This window comes from Indicator indicator, chromosome 6 (genome assembly GCF_027791375.1).
Source record: "Indicator indicator isolate 239-I01 chromosome 6, UM_Iind_1.1, whole genome shotgun sequence".
In the NCBI taxonomy this organism is placed as follows: domain Eukaryota; kingdom Metazoa; phylum Chordata; class Aves; order Piciformes; family Indicatoridae; genus Indicator; species Indicator indicator.
In genome coordinates, this window is record NC_072015.1 from 24427209 (window position 1) to 24447810 (window position 20602).

A 20602-nucleotide genomic window follows, 5' to 3' on the forward strand; every position below is an offset into this window, starting at 1 on the left:
TCCTTTTGTGATTTCTTCTTTGAATTGCATGCAATGTCTTGAGGATGTGCTAAGGGCAGTCAGGCTGAAAGAGTAAATACTGCTTGCCAGGTTTGGGAGAGGATAGGATGAGAGAAGAGAAACACAACACCAGAGTCTAAAGAAGGAACCACTTCTAAACAGTCCCCAGATTGCATCCCACGTTTCCATTTCCTTTGTAACAAATTTTTTCATCTGTAGAAAGTGTTTGGAAGTCCTGAAGTGAAGCATGAAAATGAGTTGAGTTTTTAAAAAGATTTTTCAAGAGCTTTTGTATTGCTCTTCATGCTGCAATTAATTAACAGAAAATCTCAACTCCTCTTTGGCATACAGTTGATGCCATTACAGAGCTGTTTGTTCTGCTACAGCAAAGGAAATAAGCAATCAAATACAAACAAACCACTTCTGTCAGGGCAGGAACAGCCACTGGAATTCCTGTTGGTTAACTGGTTTGAAACAACTCTCTGCTGCCTAAGTTGTCCTTGCACCAGATTCATACTGCTGAACCTCAGAGGAGACTGAAAGCTCTGGGGCTCTCAGGCTGAGAGGGGATCTGATTAATGTCTCTAAATATCTGAGGGGTGGGTGTCAAGACGAAGGTGCTAGGCTGTTTGTGGTGGTGCCCAGTGATAGGACAAGGAACAACAAGTACAAGCTGGAACACAGGAGGTTCTACCTTATGGTGAAGAGAAACTTCTTTGGTGTGAGGGTGCTGGAGCCCTGGAGCAGGCTGCCCAGGAGAGGCTGTGGAGTCTTCTTCTCTGGAGACATTCCAGACCTGCCCTGGGCGATCCAGTGGGGTTTTACTGGATGATCTCTGTAGGTCACTTCCAACCCCTAACATTCTATGATTTGAAGACAGTGCTTCATAGTTTATTTTCACTCTGTTTATTTACACTGTTCTCATCTGTGGAATGTTGATGTAGTAGAGTATTTAATTATTTAAGGATGTTTCTAACCAAGTTTATTTTACTTTAGTCTTGTAAGTGCTAATATGGTTGAGAGATGCACCTTGGAACTGAAAGCTCCACTGGGTCGTTCATGTCATACAGAAGATGTGAAAGCTCAGGTTAGAAGAGCATTTATTTCCTAATTTTTTCTTAATTATTAAATTATGTCTACAAAATCTATATTTAAGATAGCTCAGATACACTGCTACAGGCTACTCTCATGTGACTCTCTCTCCTTTTGGCAAAGTTTAAGAGAAAATCAACCATATTGTATTCAACACAGAACCATTAACTGCTGTTAGAACTGTGCCTAGAACCATCAAGCTGAATCCCAATTGTGTTTTAAAAATACAGAAATTGTATCAGAGAATTTCTTTGTACATTTTGGGCCATTCACAGTGAGGGTGGTGAGACACTGGAACAGGTTGCCCAGGGAGGTTGTAGATGTCCTCTCTCTGGAGGTGTTCAAGGCCAGGCTGGATGAGGTTTGAACAACCTGGGCTAGTGGAAGGGGTCCCTGTCCATGGCAGGGAGTTGGAACTAGATGATCTTTAAGGTCTCTTCCAACCCAAACCATTCCATGAATCTGTGAATTTCTTTGTACGTTGAAGTCTGGCCAGACACAGTTACTGACACATTTCCTGTTTATTTTCTTGCAGACACTTACAGAGTTCTCAATCAGTTTTGATATATGCCAAGTATAAAGGGTTACTGCCAGTGAAACTGCTTTGGTATCAAATTTAACTTTGAACATATCTTTGTGTTCATGACACTGCACCATTTAAAAACTTCTGGTGCTCTCCATTGAGATTTACACAGATTCAGAGATTGCACTAGGTTGGAAAGGACCCTCAAAGGTTGTCTTGTCCAACCCCCTTGCAGTAAGTACTTTCAACTAGATCAGGCTGCCCAGGACCACAGCAAGTCTTATCTTGAATATCTCCAGGGACAGGGCCTCAACCACATCCCTGAGCAACCAGTTCCAGTATTTCACCATCTCATTGTGCAGAACTTCCCCCTGATGTCCAACCTACTTTAGAGTTATTTACTTTGAAGAAAAATCCCTAGGTTATTAAGAAAATGTGTTTCTGCAAAAGTCTTGTGAGAATAATTTTATAAATGTGTAAGAAATACATTTTTTTTCCCTAAAGTATCAAGTTGAGCTTCTGTTTTCAGGAATTAAATACCGGTTTGAAAAATAGAGAAGAGGAAATTTAGGTTGGTTGTTAGGAACAAGTTCTGCACCATGAGGGTGCTGGAACACTGCAACAGGTTGCCCAGGGATGTAATTGAGGCCTCATCCCTGGTGATATTCTAGGTCAGGCTTGACAGGGCTCTGAGCAACCTGATCTAGTGGAGAATGTCCCTGCTGACTGCAGAGGGGTTTGGACTAGATAACCTTTGCATGTCTCTTCCAATCCAACCCATTCTATAATTCTGTACATTCATCAACATTAATGACCACTGAAATGTTTTTCCTTTGTGAGCTTCCCAAGAAGCTGTGCATATAATGAGAGCCAGGACTTCCACACAAGGAACTTTATGCCTTTGTCACTAGAAAACTGATTACACAGATGTGTTTCCAGAGTAAGAATCGTGTTTCATATTCCACAATAAAAATGAGGAGAGGAATTTTTGATTTATCTTCAATTATTTCTTTGAAGTGCTAGACATTAATTCCAAATGTTAGGAAGCAGCTTGGGTGATATCAATATTGAAAATGTGGAAGGAACAAATCCCTGGCTTCAGTGCGTGTCTTTTAATAACTGTTACAGGTGTTGTCATTACTTCAGTACCTGTCAGCTGTGGCCAAGCTGCTGAAATCATGTTTGCTGGTGGACTCTCAGCTTGTAATCCAGGATGAACTGCTGAAGCCTCTCTTGGGAAACACCTTTGCCATCCTCACCAGTCGCTCCAGGGATGGGTTAGGTAATGAAGTGCTTTGTTTCCAGTAGAGGCAGACAGAGGCAGATCTTTGTTTCTGTGCCACATTTGTTTAAGCTGGCAATTGGTGTCAGGCTTTACTGTCCAGGTGTGTGCACAGGTATCAATGGTTTGATGTTTTTTCCTGTGTTCTCTTTGCAGATGCTGAGTTAACATCTGTGCTTCATGAAACATGGGTGGACTTTTTCAACCTTCTAGCTACATTGTTGTGGAAGAGTGGCCAAATTGCTTTTGCATCTGTGACAGCAGCCTTTGCAAATCATTGCACAGCAGTAATTGGTAATCACTGTTCCTGGATGAGTTTTAACTTGGCAACTAATAAACAAATAGGAAAGAGGAGCATTCCTGTTAGATTCTAGTAACTACCTGTGGCATATTCATAGATTCATAGAATGGTTTGGGTTGGAACAGACCTTAAAGATCATCCAGTTCCAATTGTCTGTCATGGGCATGGACACCTTCTATTAGACCAAACTGCTCAAGGCATTATCCAGCCTGGCCTTGAACACCTTGAACACCAGGGAGGGGGCATCCACAGTCCTCTCTGGGCAACCTGTTCCACTCCCTCACCACCCTCACTCTAAATAATTTCTTCCTAATCTCCAGCCTAAATCTGCCCTCTTCAAGCTTCAATCCATTCCCTCTCATCCTATCACTACAAGCCCTTGTCAAAAGTCCATCCCCAGCTTTCTCGTAGTTCCCATTCAGGTGCTGGAAGGTTGCTCAAAATTCTCCCTGCAGCCTTCTCTTCTCCAGGCTGTACAGCCCCAACTCTCTCAGCCCATCCCCATAGGGGAGGTTCTCCAGCCCTCTGATGATCTTTGTGGCCTCCTCTAGACCTGCTCCAGAAGTTCCATGTCTCTCTTTAGCTAGGGGCACCAGAACTGGATGCAGTGCTCCAGATGGGGTCTCATGAGAGCAGAGGAGAATATCCAGAATGAAAACCAAATGTGTCCAGAGCTTGACTGACTTTTCCCTTAACTGGATTTTTATAACTGCTTTTATATCATCAGACTAACTTTGATCTGCCAGATAAATTCTCAAGTCCTGTTCTCATTTATGGATTAGTGATTCTACTTGTAAACCTTGAACAAACATGGCATCTGTGAGTAGAGTCTGAAGTGATCCATTAGAACTCCATTTTTGACTTGTTTTTAATATATCTTACAGTAAAAGGGAAGCAAAAGTGATCCAGGAATACAAGACTATTATGCAGGGGTTTGTTAGTTTGATTTTTCCTTCATTAGCCACTTCCCTAGTCAGGACTGTAGGTTTCAATAGTGAAGCATGAACCATGGTCCAATCAAGCTTGTGATGTCACCCATGTGCATGGTAAATGGTCTGCTGAATCCAAATCCAACTGCACATAAAGCAGGTGAACACCTGACTAGCAAGCCAGTAGCCTGGGTATGAGGATGGGAGCTGCTGAATAAAATGTGAGTAGAGTTCAGCAAATTGGTCAGGAGCTGAGTGATTCAGCAAATGGAAATGGCTTTGTTTGTTTTATAGATCTGCAGAGCAATGAATTAGTTCAAACCTATCAAAGTCAAGCTTTTGTTTCTTCAAGCATCCAGTTTGTGGAATTCCTTGTGCAGTGCACAGGGATAGCTGCTTCTTGGCTCACACACTTGCTTTGCTAAGTCTTTTAGAAATGTGAGACACCTAAGCTCTGTTCAGAAGGAAATCTAATTTTTTATTTTTCATTTTGTGTTTTTTTTTACCTTTCAGATACCATTTGTGACTGCATTCACCTGTCAGCCACAAACCCTTCTTTGTACATGGCTAGTTTACAGTTCCTCTCTGTCCTCTTGAATGAAGAAGGAAGAAGACAGCTCCAAGATAAGCAGAGCTTGTGTCAGAATCCAACTATTAGCTTTCTCCTGGATCACATTGAAGGATGCCAGGCATCAGTAACTCAGCTCACTGCACTGATTATTCAGGTATGTAACATGTGACAATGTGGTTGCAGGACATTTCTGCAGCTTGGTACTTTGATACAAAGGACTGGAGTCAGCTGATGAACCAAGACATCTTGAATTTGAGTCCTCTCTTACACTGATGTTTGAAATTCGTGTAATAAGATGAATAATGGCAAACCAGCAACTTTTAGGAGTGGATTGCAAGGCAATTGTGTTCCAACTGCATGGTATGAAACCTTACATAGAGAAGGTGATGGAGACAGAAATAGGATGATGCACATAAAGGCCTCACAAAAATAAGATGAAGTACCAATTTTCTTTGCTTGGAAGAGCGTCTAGAAAACCAGTCCCCTGTGTGTCAATGATCTATTGATTCTAAGGAATTTCAGTGCTATTTAATGTCTCAGCTTCATAATTGTGCTGAGGGAAAGGGAGATTTCACTAAACGAATCACAGAATGGTTTGGATTGGAAGGGACACCTGAAGGTTATCTAGTCCAAACCCCCCTGCAGTCAGCAGGGACATCCTCCACTGGATCAGGTTCTCACAGCCTTGTCCAGCCTGTCCTTGTAGGTGAGGTACTCTAGCCCTTGGATCAGCTTTGTAGCCTTCCTCTGGACCTCCTCCATCAAGTCCATGTCCTTCCTGTCACTGAGTTGTCTGTGGCAGGAACCTGAAATATTAGGAAACATCTGGAATGGCAGTCAGGAGAATCTAGATTTTAGGAGATAGAATGTTAAGGAAAGAGTAAAAGGAGTGGGCTTAGAAGTAAAAAAAATAATTAAATAACTGCAATGCAGGCAGACTACAAACATGACTAGAGAGAGGGAATGTAGAGAACAGGAATACAGAGAGGGAGAGCTCTGGATAGGAATGCAGTTAGGAATCACCCAATTGAAAATATGGACTATGCCAACAGATTTCTAGATCTGAATAGTACTTTTCATCTGGTAACTTTTCCCTTGTGCTAATGAAATTGCATTATTTGTAGGTCTGTGAAAGAAAATCTTCCAGGGATGTGCTGAAAGAAGTTGCTACAAATGCACTGCTGTCTCTTTTAGCTGTCAGTAAAACTGCCCAGCAGTGTGCTTTGGAAGGTGAGCATATCCTCGTGGGGTGAGAAATGAGTTAGAAAGCAAGTGCTTGCAGGTGTTTTACATATTTTTGTTCTAAATCATATTTTTTTTTGTCAAAACAAAGACCTAGGCAATTTTTTTGGGCAGATTTTTACAGAGAAAGCTTATCAATAATTCAAGTTTTCAGTTACAGATGAAATATTAGGCTGTAGCCAGTCTAAGATTTCGCAGCCAATTCACAGCTCTGTGTTTGTAACCTGTGAGCTTTTCCTGCTGGTGGTGTGTTCAGCCATTTGGAACTGCAGGTTTTGCACAGCCTGCACCTTCCAGTTCTTGTTTTATGCTGTGCTGATGCAGGTTTGTAGGTGAAAGTGTGCCCTGGGATCTCAGTTCTGGCTGTACCTAGGCAAGAAAAGACCTGGGGCTCTTTAGTCCTGAGAAAGAAGGCTGAGAGGGGATCTTGTCAGTGTCTCTAAATCTCTGAGAGGTGGGTGTTAAGGTTCCAGGCTCTTTGTGATGGTGCCCAGTGATAGGACAAGGAACAACATGTAAAAGTTGGAACCCAGGAAGTTCCACCTGAGCATGAGGAGAAACTTTGGTGTGAGGGCGCTGGAGCCCTGGGGCAGGCTGCCCAGGAGAGGTTGTGGAGTCTTCTTCTCTGGAGACTTTCCAAACTCTCCTGGCTGTGTTCCTGTTTGACCTGCCCTAGGTGATCCTGCTTAGGCAGGAGGGTTGGACTGGATGGTCTCTAGAGGTCCCTTCCAACCCCTAACATTGTTTGGTAACAAAATATTGTGAACTCACTGTATTTGAACATCCTAATCCTTAAATCTCAATTCAGGAGGGTAACAGTAATCAAGAAGATCATTGCCATAAAATGAACTTGTAAATGTCAGCATTTTTTTTATTTTCCAGCTGACCTGATAGACAGCTGCATAGAAAACATGAAACACATCTATGCACAGCTGAATTTGGATGCCCTGAAGCCTGGCAAAGCACAGAAGAGAAAGGTAACTATAAATCCCAAAAGACTGCTGTGATAAGGCACTTACCAGCTCTTTTTTGTCATTGCTTTGGTGGGGTTTTTTTGGTTGCTTTGGTTGTCTTTTCCTTGAGGCAGATGCTGTTGGTATCTGTCACAGGTAAGATAAGAGGAAATGACAACTGGCACTGAATCTGGATACTGGGATTTTAGAGCTTTTACCAATTGATTATTTCACTCACTCTCCCACCCAGAGTTATGTACATTGGTCTTGGTAGATTGTGAGTTTTACCCTAATATTTGAAGGCTGTTACCTGTTTTTCTGATTTTCTGGAGATCTACATACATTTATTATCTGTACTTCAAGGGGTGGATGCTGAAAGGTGTCCTTCCCTGGCTATGTCCAGTAAGTTCGAAGTCATCTGAATCCTTACATTTCTTACTTTAGAAATGCTAAATGTAGAAGGAATTTAAAAATTGAAAGAAACTGAAGGAAATGAGCCCCTGAGAAAGGTCAGAAAGACCTTTCAGGTTTAATGAATTATTTGAAAAAGGTTTGCAGAAGGCTGTGGCAGATTTCCCCTCTGAGCTGGAACTGTAGGTTGCTACATCATATCATAGAATCACAGAATGTTAGGGGTTGAAAGGAACCTCCAGAGATCATCCAGTCCAACCCCTCTACCAAAGCAGGATCACCCAGGGCAGGTCACACAGGAACACATCCAGGTGGGTTTGGAAAGTCTCCAAAGAAGTAGACTCCATAACCCCTCTGGGCAGCCTGCTCCAGGGCTCCAGCACCCTCACAGCAAAGAAGTTTCTCATGCTCAGGTGGAACCTTCTGTGTTCCAGATTGTACTTCTTGTTCCTTGTCCTATCACTGGGCACCACCCAAAAAAGCTTGGCACCTTTATCCTGACACCCAGCCCTCAGATATTGATACACATTGATCAGGTCCCCTCTCAGCCTTCTCTTCTGCAGACTGTAACAGCCCCAGGGCTCTCAGCCTTTCTTCATAGCAGAGAAGTTCCAGTCCCTTCATCATCCTTGTATCTCTCCATTGGACTCTCCAGCAGATCTCTGTCTCTCTTGAACCGGGGAGCCCAAAACTGGACACAGTATTGCAGGTGTGGTTTCAGCAGGGGAGAGCAAAGGGGCAGGAGAATCTCTCTAGGCCTGCTGGACACACTTTATATGTAAGCATGCTGCTCATCATATATGGTGCATAAAACCAAGCCATTTAGTTTCATGTGAGCGAGACTGAGACACTGATTTCACAGTGAGATTTAGCTGATCATTCACAGAACTGCCAGTACCTTCTAGTCTCACCAGCCCTGTACTGGAGAACTTCCTAAGGTCCAGTCTAGCCCTAGTCTCCTTCAGCTTAGAACCATTCCCCCTTGTCCTGTCTCTAGACATCCTTGTGAAAAGTCTCTCTCCAGCCTTCCTGTAGGATCCCCTCAGGTATTGGAAGGGAGGTCTAGGGTCCCCCCAGAGTCTTCTCCAGGCTGAACACCCCCAGTTCCCTCTGCCTATCCTCACAGCAGAGCTGCTCCAGCCCTTGGATCATCTTTGTGGCCTCCTCTGGACTCGCTCCAGCAGCTCTGTGTCCTTCTTCTGCTGGGGACACCAGAACTGGAGGCAGTGTTCAATACAAGTTGTACCTTCTGGCATTTCATAGATTTAATGCTAGTTGTATTTATTAAAGAAATTAATACATATGGAAGTTCTTGAAGGAGCATCTCTAGGGTTAGCATTTTATTTAGCCAAAAATTAGACAACCCCATCATAAAATGCCTTTGTAGTGATCATTTGGAGGTTTCTTTCCCATCTCCCAGACTTGACTTTTTTTGAGAGAGGCTTTTTCTTCATCTCCACATGTCATCAGCTGCACATTATATGATCTATAAGCCAGCAGTGCTGCTTCACCTTGTCTGAGATCAAGCATGAATCCTGATTTACATTTTCATTCCTTTATCCTTGATAAACACTGAAAGAGTCTCCTGTGGTGAAGAAGCTTATTGGAATTTGGTAATCTTTCAGAAGCACTTTAGTGTGTCAGCCTTCCAGAGTTAGGTCAGCCATCATTAGCCTTTTAGTGTCACAGCACCATCATAAAGATAGATCTTTTGTTTACTTGTGTACTTGAATCTCAGTGCAGTACCTCACTGTCCTGAGGTCCCTATTTATCTTGGTAATATTCTTCTTATCAGGCTGGAAACTCTTTCTGTTATTAAAGATAGGAAACTAAGACACCAGGAGTACAAGGATGGATTGGGTCAGACAAATGTAGAGATCTGCAAGACAGAGCTTGTTTATCCTAGTTTTTTATCCAAGGAAGATATATAGGAGCTTTTGGGGAGTGACTCACCTGACTTGGTGTAGATGTCTGCTTTAGGATGGAAGGAATACCCATGAAGTGTTCCCACCCCTTCTTCTCTGCATTACAGATTCATAAGTTTGTGGAATGGTTTGGGTTGGAAGGGACCTTAAAGCTCATCCAGTTCCAACCCCCTACCATGGGCAGGGTCACCTCTCACCAGCCCAGGTTGTTCATGGCCTCATCTAGCCTGGCCTTGAACACCTCCAGGGAGGGGACATCCACAACCTCCCTGGGCAACCTGTTCCAGTGTCTCACCACCCTCACTCTAAAGAATTTCTTCCTAATCTCTGGTCTAACTCTGCCCTTCTCAAGCTTTAATCCATTCCCTCTCATCCTATCACTACAAGCCCTTGTCAGAAATCCCTCCCCGGCTTTCCTGTAGCTCCCTTCAGGTACTGGAAGTCCACTCTAAGGTCTCCCTGCAACCTTCTTTTCTCCAGGCTGAACAGCCCCAGCTCTCTCAGCCTGAGATCTCTGCCTTTGGCCAGATCAGTGACCCTAGAAATAGTACCTGTGGGTTATAAAGAGAGCTGAGGATGACTGCAAGTAAGTCATTATAAATGTCTCTAGTATACATATTTAAAGCTAGCTGAGAGAAGTCCTATCTTAAAACAAAAGGAAACTCAACTGGAGGGATGTTACCAAAATGCCTCAGATGTGCGCCTCTCCTGTGAAATCTTACCTCCTTGTACAAAATTCCTTCTGGTCTTATGCTGATGATCTTCCAATATTTTTCTCTGGCTAGGAGGAAAACCTCATCAAGCAGTTGAGATGTTCTATGCAGCTTCTCAGAAACTGCCTCTTCCAAAACAAAGAATGCAAGGTAAGTAGTTTTAATCTGAAATCATGTGAACACATTCAGTTACTCAGTGAGGTTGGCTGAGGTCTTGAGCAACCTGGGCTAGTGGGAGGTGTCCCTGCCCACGGCAGAGAGGTTGGAACTGGATGATCTTTAAGGTCCCTTCCAACCCAAAACATTCTGTGATTCTGTGAATATATTTATTGGGGTTTTTTTTCTACTTGGAAATTATTTGCAAGCTGGCCAAATTTAACCTTGATATTAATGGCAAGAAATAATTCAAATTTCATTCCTATTACCACCTTCTAAGAAGATTTCATACATGCATTAAGGAGCTAAATGTTCATATTGCAACATCATCTCCCAAAGGTTTCCTATCAGCCTTTGAAGCCACTTATACTTTGCTTAAATCAATATTTCCAATTTTCAAAGCCCATAATGTGAAAAATGGATGGGGATTAAAATCTGGAGCCAGAAGAAAGGCTCTTAAGAGACACTTCACATCTTGGAAAGTAGTTTCCTCTCCTTATTCCTCTCTCCTTTTTACCTTTCCCTTTCTGAAAGACAAAAAATCCACTACTTAGCTTTGACTTAAATTACACTAATCCTGTGAGGCACAATTTTGTTTTCATCTTGATTTCTTTTTTCCCCAATCATTTTTGTTGCTCAGAAGCTTGTTTTGAATTTCTTCTTTTCATTGCACACTCTGTCTTTTTCTCTCTGCTTTTCAATTATTTTCCCTTTGGAAAAAAAAAACAAACAGGTAGGCAGAAGAACTGAAGGAGAAAATAATTCTTTCATGTCTGTATTCTTTTCTCTCTATAGAAAGAATGGATATTAAAGTCACAGAATGGCTCAGGTTGGCATGGAACTCAGAGATGATCTACTCCAACCTCCCTGTCATGGGCAGGGACACCTCTCAAGTAGACTTGTTTGCTTAAGGCCTCATCCAACCTGGCTTTGAACACTCCTAGGGAGAAGCCATCCACAGCCTCCTTGGGCAGCCTATTCCAGAGTTTCACCAGCCTTGTACTGAAGAACTTCTTCCTCAGCTCCAGTCTAACCCTGTTCTCCCTCAGCTTCAAACCATTCCCCCTTGTCCTGTCTCTAGACACTTTCATGAAAAGTCCCTCTGCAGCCTTCCTGTAGGATCCCTTCAGGTGTTGGAAGGCAGCTCTAAGGTCCCCCTGGAGTCTTCTCTACTCCAGGCTGAACACTCTCATCTCCCTCAGCCTGTCCTCATAGCAGAGGTGTTCCAGCCCTTGGATCATCTTTGTGGCCTTCTCTGGGCTCACCCCAACAGCTGTGTGTCCTTCTTCTGCTGGGGACACCAGAACTGGATCACAGGATTCACAGGGGTTAAGGGTTGGAAGGGATCTCTGGATGCAGTATTTGAAGTGGGGTCTCAGAAGAGCAGAGTAAAGGGGTAGAATCCCCTCTCTTGTTTCTTTATATATAAATATTGCTTTCTTGCATTCCTTGCTGTATCCTTTATTCTCTTATCTCTGCTCTGCCTTATTGTTGACACCTTTCACACATTTATTTCCATTTTCTCTTCCACAACTCAGTTTTGTCTTGCATAGTGACACAGCTCATACACTGGTGGAACCCCATGGTTTCTTGCCTTTCCTGTTGATGGGCAGAACATGGAAATGATGGGCCTGAACAAGCCATCTGATTATCTCTTACCTCATAGCTGGACTGTGCCATAATCTCAGATAAGATGACTGGGGAATATGTTTCTTCTTGTGATCTGGAGCCTACAGGCACAGTTTCTTGGAAAAGACAAGGAGGTTCCTTTTGGTGACTGATGTTTTGTATCATTTCCTCAGTAGAACTGAACCTTTCTATTTCTATGCTTTTTGAGCTCAAATAATTAGTTTGGTTGTAGTAGAATAAAAGTTTAGAATAGGGAGCTCTTGAGCAATCACAGCTGGAATGAGTAAGTCTTTTGTTTGCATGTAGCTGAGCATGTCTTGGACGGTGTTAATTTCATTAATGTTCAAGTGATGGTGGCTGTTCACTGCACACAATCTCTTAAACCAAATTAATGGGGCACAACAAGATAAAAATATGCATTTCTCACTCTATTTATTCTTCCCTTGCCAAGTATTTGATTATCTAGTTTAAATTCTTCCTCCTGTTCTTGTAGGTAGCAGCACTCAAAGCTCATCTGGTTCCTGTTGTGCAGTCACTGTGGCCATGGTTTCTGACAGATGACTCCTCCATGCAAATAGCTCTGCATTTGCTTTGTGTCTACACTGCAAACTGTCCTGCAGGTATGAGAGGCACTCAGTGATCTATGACATCAACATATTGAGCCAGGATAATTAAGTCAGAAACACAATAATAAAGAGAAAAGAAGGTTTATTACTACCATCAAAGTATAAAAGCACTGGTCCAGCAAAGCCTCTCAAGAGTTTTGATTTGAATCCATTCAGGACTTTTGTTCAGCTCCTGTTTCAGTCTGTTGGATTTAGCAGGAGGATAATAGTATGAAAGGATTAAATAGAATATAATTCAAACCATTGTGTTTGAAGGTTACACTGAAAGCCCTGCTACTATTCTGTAGAAGTGGTGCTCTAGGAATCCTGAGGCAGAGAACACTGTCTCAGTTTTTCACACAGTTTGTGCTCCAGCCCTGACTGAGGACATCCTGGGGTTGGAATATTCAATAATCTACTTCTGTAGTCATGTAGTCCCCATTTATTCATGCATTGGCCTCAGGAGCTTGCATTTGTGTGGTTTTCATAAGGATTCTTTTCTGAAATTAAGGAAACATTTTAATTCCTTTGAGCAGTGATCATGGTTTGTCCCTCGTCCTGTCACTGCAGGCCTTTGGAAACAGTCCCTCTGCAGCCTTCTTGTAGCCTACTTCAGATGCCCTGTCAGGTACTTGAAGGTTGCTATTAGGTCTCCCTGGAGCCTTCTCTTCTCCAGGCTGAACAACCCCAGATCCCTCAGCTTGTCCTCGTAGCAGAGGTGCTCCAGGCCCCTGATCATTTTCATGGTCCTCTTCTGGACCTGCTGGAGACCTTAGAACACCATTTCAGTATCTGAAGTAGGCTACAAGAAGGCTGCAGAGGGACTGTTTCCAAAGGCCTGCAGTGACAGGACGAGGGACAATGGTTTGAAGTTAGAGCAGAGCAGATTGAGATTGGATGTGAGGAACAAGTTCTGCACCATGAGGGTGCTGGAACACTGCAACAGGTTGCCCAGGAGGCCCCATCTCTGGAGCTATTCAAGGTCATGATTGATAAAGCTCTGAGCAACCTGATCTAGTGGAGGATATCCCTGCTGACTGCAGGGGGGTTGGACAGGATGACCTTTGGAGATACCTTCCAACCCAAACCATTCTGTGAGTCTATGATAATGATTTGCTATTGGCTTGAAGAGCTTGGAGTGAGGCCATTCTCTTCCCCCAGATAACTAGCTGTAGAACAAGAGGAAATGGGCTGAAGTTGTGCCAGAGGAGGGTTAGGTTGGATATTAGGAAAAATTTCTCTTCTGAGAGAGTGGTGAGGTGTTGGAACAGGCTGCCCAGGGAGGTGGTGGAGTCACCATCCCTGGAGGTGTTCAAGAAGTTGTATCTGTGGTGGTTCAGTATATAGTTTAGTGATCATGATAGTTGGGTTAGGGTTGGACTCAATGATCTCAAAGGTGTTTTCCAACCTTTGTGATTCTGGTTTTGAAGACAGAGCAATGTCTTTATCAGCAGAACCACCTCTTAGATTGTAGAACAACAGCACAACAGACACCTATCCAGCAAACTGCCACATTCAGGCACATTCATTGGCTTCACTATGAGATGAAGAAAAAATCCAAGCCTTTCCAAAGTCCCATCTCAGTCTGTGAGCTGCAGACTGCTCTTTCTATAGGTGAGACCTTTTCTAATGCATGTGTGTGTTTTTCTTTCTTTAAGGCTGTGCTTCACTTTGTTGGGCCAGTGGTGGCCAATCGTCACTGCCATCAGCACGAGGCACAGCTGGCAATTCATTAATGCATAACATCTTGAAACTGGCTTCCCAAGAGTCAACTGACAACAGCCCAATTCAGCAGGTGGTCTTCTGTCTTCTTTCTAACCTTGCTGTGTCTCCTGACTGCAGAGGCATCATTCAGAAGGTAAGGAAATGATATTCTTGATGTCAGCAATGTGATGGGTGCATTGGCTTTATAATGAACCTTTTTTCTTTCCATATGGAGTCTCTTGTGACTATATAGAGATGCTTCTGCAAGAATCAAAGCAACTCTGCCTTCTCACAAGGCTCATGGAACACCTTATTGTTCCCTACAACTACTTAAAAGGAGGTTGTAGTGAGGCAGGGGTCGGTCTCTTCTCCCAAGAAGAAAGAAACAGGATGAAGAAATGGCCTCAAGTTGTGCCAGGGGAGGTTTAGGTCACAGAAGGTGTTGCAAAGCATTGGAACAGGCTGCCCAGGGAAGTGTGGAATCACTAGCCCTGGAGGTATATAAAAGATGTGTAGGTGTGGTGCTGAGGGACATGGTTTAGTGGTGATCTGGCAGTGCTAGATCAATGCTCAAGGTTGATGATCTGAAAGATCTCTTCCAACCAAAACGATTCTAAGATTCTCAGTTAGTTGTACTATTTGTCTTGAATGTCTCCAGGGATAGGGCCTCAACCACATCCCTGGGCAGCCTGGTCCAGCATTTCACCACTCTCATTGTACAGAACTTCATCCTGATGTCCAACCTAAATTTACCCTGCTCCAGTTTCAAACCATTGCCTCTGGTCCTGTCCCCACAAGCCCTTCTAAAGAGTCCCTCCCCAGCCTTCCCGTAGGTCCCCTTCAGATATTGAAATGTCATTATGAGGTCTCCCCAGAGCCTTCTCTTCTCCAGGCTGAACAGCCCCAGCTCTTCCAGCCTGTTGCCATAGGAGAGGCTCTCCAAACCTCTGATCATCTTGGTGGGCCTCCTCTGGACCTACTCCAGCAGGTCCAGATCAGACAGAAGCAGCCTATGGAACTACACAATTTTTGCTGCAGCCTTTTATCACCCTCTCAGTTTCAGTGCAGTGTGAAGTTTTTTAGCAGCCATCTGTATTGATTGCAATCACTTCAGTGGGTTGTGCAGGTGAGCAGACAGGAGAACAATGGCAAGCAAGAAATTACCTTTTGTGTTAATCATTTAATCTTTAGGTATGCTGTGACAAATTGTGTGAAAGAATATTCATGCAGATTAGAGTTGTAGAAAAGAGGTCCTGAAATTGGAGTTGTAGAAAAGATGTCCTGCATGTCTGTAGTTGGCTGGAAGGTAGAAATTTGTTCTTACTATGTGAATGTTGGAAGTGTCTTTTCCCTGTTTAATGTGCATATTGAATGATCTTTATTTCTGGTGGGTCAACTTTTATGCATCTACACTGCATCAGTTAGCACAGAAAAAAAAAAAACTATTTCCTCTTTAACCAAGATGTGAATTATTCTTCTGTAATTCTGTTAAAATGAAATGAAATACTAGGTTTTGGTGAAGTATGCAGCTTAGAAGGTCAAACAGCAATGAACAAACTATGGAATACTATAAATTCTAACACTCTTTTCCTTCCTTCTGGCAGAGTAACTTCCTGCAGAACTTTTCTTCTCTTTCCTTACCAAAAGGAAGTCATAAAAGTCCCAGTAATGTGTCTGCTCTTTGGCTGAAGCTGCTGCTGAGCATATCTTCTGGAGATGATGGACAGCAAATGATCATGAAGATAAATGGCTTTTTAGACCAGATTGTGGAAATGTGTAAGCACAAGCACAGGAGCAGCCAACATCTAGCACTTCTGATTCTGCACAACATGTGTTTTAGTCCAACTAATAAACCAAAGATACTAGCTAATGGTAAGTATCTCAAGGGTATACAAGCTGGTGTAGTCTGAGAATATTCTATCTTCCAGAAGATCACATTTTCCTTGCAGTTTTGTTTAATGACCAAAACCAATATTGCTCATAGTTTCATAGGCTGGCTCAGGTTGGAAGGGACCTTGAAGATTATCCAGTTCCAATCCCCTGCTATGGGTAGGATCACCTTCCACTAGCCCAGGTTGCTCAAGGTCTCATCCAGCCTGGCCTTGAGCACCTCCAGAGAAGGGGCATACACAACCTTCCTGGGCAACCTTCCTGTTCCAGTGTCTCACCACCCTCACTGTCATGAATTTCTTTTTCCAGTCTAAATCTGCCCTCAAGCTTCAATCCATTCCTCTTGTCCTGCCACTACAAGCCCTTGTAAAAATCCCTTCCCAGCTTTCTTGCAGGCCCTTTTCAGGTGTTGGAAAGCCAAAGCCCCATTTTTGTAGAAGGAATTAGAGAACATATATTTTGGCAAAAAATCTGTTAAAATAATCCATAGCAAAAGGAAACCCAAGTAGCTTAAAAAAAATCTCCTGATTTCATGTGAATCTGATCGTTTCAATATAGAAACACACCCATGGATTGAAGGGGTTTGTAACTTCTCTCATACAGCTGCATGTTTAGGGGGAGATTTCAAGGATTCTTTGTGTCAGTCAGTCTGAAAGAACTGAAGTTCCTATCCTTCAGCTGGACAAAACCTTATTAGCTTCTGCAAGTCATGGGTGTTGAGACAGACTTTTCATAGGATCATAGCACTGTTTTGGTTGGAAAAGACCCCCAAGACCACCCAGTCCAACCATCAACCTAACACCACCATGGCCGTTAAACCATGTCCCACAGTGGCATGGCCACATATTTCTTGAGCACCTCCAGGGATGGTGACTCCACCACCTGCTGGAGAGAATCCAACAGAGAGCCATGAGGATGATTAGGGGACTTGAGCATCTCCCCTATGAAGAGAGACTGAGAGCCCTGGGGCTGTTTAGTCTGGGGAAGAGAAGACTGAGAGGGGATCTGATCAATATCTATCAATATCTGAGGGCTGAGTGTCAGGATGAAGGTGCCAAGCTCGTTTGTGTGGTGCCCAATAATAGGACAAGGAACAACAGGTACAAGCTGGAACCCAGGAGGTTCCACCTCCACATGAGGAGAAACTTCTTTGGTGTGAGGGTGCTGGAGCCCTGGAGCACGCTGCCCAGAGGGGTTGTGGAGTCTCCTTCTCTGGATACATTCAACACCTGTCTGGATGCATTATTTTGTGGACTACCCTGGGTGATCCTCCTTTGGCAGGGGGCTTGGGCTGAATGATCTCTGGCGGTCCCTTTAATGTACTGTGATACCTCCCTGGGCAGCCTGCTCCAATGCCTGACCACTCTTGCAGGAACGAAGTTGTTCCTCATCTCCAACCTAATCCTCCCCTGGCACGATGTCAGGCCATTTCCTCTTGTTCTATCAACTGATACTAGGGAGAAGAGACCAACCCCCACCTCTTGTGTTCTGTCACCTGCAGACCATGTTGATGGTAATGATAAAGTTCTGATCCTGGCAGATGCATTTAGGGGTGCAATGTGCACATAACTTCTTTGTTAGCTGTTTGTCAAAGGCATGTTTCCTTCCCCCATTTAATTGCAGAGAGAATGCTGCTGTCTTTGTTGTAAGTTCTCAGCAGGTTTTCCATAGTGTCCATGCTTTGCCTTTCTTTCTTGAGGTGCTGATTTGCTGCCTTAATTAAGCAAACATTATTCACTTACATAATCTATGAGGGATTTTTTTATTATGAATTAAACAAGCAAGCCTGAAGAGTCTGGCTCCAAAGCAAGACTAGGAAATGAAGGCACCTACAGTGGGGTGGCAAATAGTTCTCATTGGTCACAAATCATCCACAGAATAAGTACTAAGGAAAATAGCAACATCTTCATTTCTCTCCTGATGTGGCTCTAATTGTGGCTACTGGGACATATAAAACAGTTTCAAGGCTTATTCAGTCTCTGTGCATAGCTGGTGGTCGTACATAATGATTCACAGAATCATCACAAAATGCTAGGTTGGAAGGGACCCTAAGGATCATCTGGAAAGGTCCAGCCTTTCTAGGTGATGGTATAGATGAGAGGAGATGGCCCAGCATCCTGTCAAGCTGAGGCTTATTAATAATGTGCTTGTTTGATTACTGTTGGCTTCATTTTTACCACTGTTTGGTTTTGTTTTGCTATGTTAACACTGCTTGCAATGTAGTCTGATGATTTTGTGAGTTTATTTAGCTTCAATTAACCTGATAATAAAGTTCCTGTAATTCCTATGCTATACCAATACTTGTTACAGAAATTAGAGTCCCAGGGGGACCTTAGAGCTGCCTTCCAGTACCTTAAGGGATCCTGCAGGAAGGCTGCAGAGGGACTTTTCCTGAGGGTGTCTAGAGACAGGACAAGGGGGAATGGTTTGAAGCTGAGGCAGAGCAGGGTTAGACCTGGAGCTGAGGAAGAAGTTCTTCAGTTTGAGGGTGGTGAGACTCTGGAATAGGTTGCTTCAGTCTCCTGATTTTCCGTGTAACCCTAAATAAGTGTACTCCAGGCATCAAAATATGTGAGACATGTAAATATATTTCTGTGCTTTTGCTGTTTCCTAGATGCTTTTTATGATTTCTCTCCTTAGATCAAGCAGTTGCAGTGCTGGCTGCCTGTCTGGAAAGTGACAGTCGTGCTGTTCAGAGAATAGGAGCAGCTTCGCTTTGGGCTCTGCTTCACAACTATCAGAAGGTTGGTATTCACACACTGCAGTGGGTTGGAAAAGACCCTCAGAGGTCATCTTGTCCAACAAGGTAATGACAGGTGGAGACACTGCTTTTAATTCTCAGAAACATACTTTATGAAACTTCCTAATCTCCAGTCTAAATCTGCCCTCCCTCATCTTCAATCCATTCCCTCTCATCCTATCACTAAAAGCCGTTGTAAAAAGTCCCTTCCCAGCTTTCTTGTAGGCCCCTTTCAGGTACTGGAAGGCTGCTCTAAGGTGGCCTCATGATGCAGTCATCTGCTGATTCTAAAATTCCTGTATCTCAATTTTAACTTTTCAAACTTTGCCTGTTGAAGTGTGAAAATGTGGGAAAGGAAATAAATTTGTGCCTGTGTTTGTGTGTGCTGCAGGCAAAAGTGACTTTGAAGAACCCCTCCATAAGGAGAAGAATAGATGAGGCCTATTCTTCAGTGAAGAAATGTAAGTCTTACTTCCAGCTAATGCAAATTGTGTATTTTTCCATCAGGTGGATAACCAACAACACATTTCCAGTTATGTCAGCACAGTAACTGTTAGAAGTTTTTGACAGGATGCCTCTGTCTCTAAGGCCGTGGATAGCAGTATGGTTTGTGGTTAGGCAGCTTATAAACACAGATACAGAGAAATGCCTGTGGCTGCTTTGTAAGGAAAGGTCTCTTCCTGCTTACCACCAAATGGGCTGCATCAAAAGAAGTGTGGCCAGCAGGTCGAGGGAGGTGCTTCTGCCCCTCTACTCTGCTCTGGTGAGACCTCATCACCCTAACTCTGGAGCCCTCAGCACAAGAGGGGTATGAAAGGCTCTGAGCAACCTGATCTAGTGGAGGATGTCCCTGCTAATTGCAGGGGGGTTGGACTAGATGACCTTTGGAGGTCCCTTCCAACCCAAACCATTCTATGATTGCTCTTCTGGGTGCAAGTGGAAGGATTTTTCCACACAGCTGTTGTTATTCTGGCTTTCTGCTTTGTCCTACCAGAGGAGAAGTTTGGAGAAGAACAAGCCATGACCTCATTGTAATTTAGAATGATTGAAAGGCAGTTTGCACTTTGGTTTTTTATTTCTCATTGTCACAGCTAGGTGGGGACTTGGAAAGCTGTGAAATTCTTGCCTTTTAAAAAGGCAAAACACAGCCCAGACTTTGCAACATGAAATATTAGTACTTGATCTGCTGCTCATATTACAGAGGGGTTGAGGAGGTAAAATAGGGTGAATTCTTGCAAGGCATTTGATGCAATCTTAAAGGTAATTGTGTATGAAGAGCCCACTAGAAATTCAACTCTTGGGTTTTTATTTTTCTTCCATTTAGCTACTCCACAGCCTGAAGAAGATGAGCTACATGCCTACTACTTAAAATGCCTAGAGAATATTGTACAGCTTCTTGATTCTTAATGACCAGAAGATGACTTCTCAGGTTGAAAGTGGACAGCTCTCAATGGCAGCCTGAAGCTCAAAGAAAATGCCTCTAATTCCTGGATCAGTGGCAGCAGCATTTATGCTGTGGGCAAAGTTTATGAAGCCTTTGAGGAGTAAGTTCCTTGCCTTGAACCAAAGCAATAGCACTAAACATGGTTCAAACTATTTGTTCTGTTATCCCAATGGGAAATGGTAATGCTGCTACTATGTACAGTAAGTACAGAGGGGGAAGGGATGTACAGAGGGAAAAGGATTTGAAAAATCAGGAGTTTTCTTAAGTTATGCATTGGAATTGTTTCTGTAAAGCATTAGAATTGCTGGTTAGGATTGGTCTTAATAAAGGGTTTTTTAATTGGGATGAGCATCCCTTGTGGGTGCATTGTGATTGGTAATGTTACAGATGTGCACAGTGGGGACTGTCAGCATGGCAGTTTATTCAGGATGTGAGATACCTGCTTCAGTTTTAGTTAGGTTAGAATGGGGTGGAAAAATTTGAGACACTGTT

At 43.3% G+C, this 20602-nt stretch overlaps 1 protein-coding gene across 3 annotated transcripts in view; it reads left to right on the forward strand.

The window, feature by feature from the left end:
* RTTN (rotatin) overlaps positions 1-20073 on the forward strand; it is a 74061-nt gene extending 53988 nt beyond the window's left edge. For all 3 annotated transcript variants that reach the window (XM_054381731.1, XM_054381730.1, XM_054381729.1), the window contains exons 37-49: positions 997-1087; positions 2744-2897; positions 3054-3191; positions 4641-4852; positions 5823-5928; positions 6823-6917; positions 10015-10092; positions 12221-12347; positions 13991-14190; positions 15641-15908; positions 18567-18670; positions 19058-19127; positions 19991-20073. In XM_054381731.1, coding sequence (XP_054237706.1) covers positions 997-1087; positions 2744-2897; positions 3054-3191; positions 4641-4852; positions 5823-5928; positions 6823-6917; positions 10015-10092; positions 12221-12347; positions 13991-14190; positions 15641-15908; positions 18567-18670; positions 19058-19127; positions 19991-20073 — 1726 coding nt within the window. The remainder of the gene's footprint in view (positions 1-996; positions 1088-2743; positions 2898-3053; positions 3192-4640; positions 4853-5822; positions 5929-6822; positions 6918-10014; positions 10093-12220; positions 12348-13990; positions 14191-15640; positions 15909-18566; positions 18671-19057; positions 19128-19990) is intronic.
* The last annotated feature ends 529 nt before the right edge of the window (positions 20074-20602 follow it).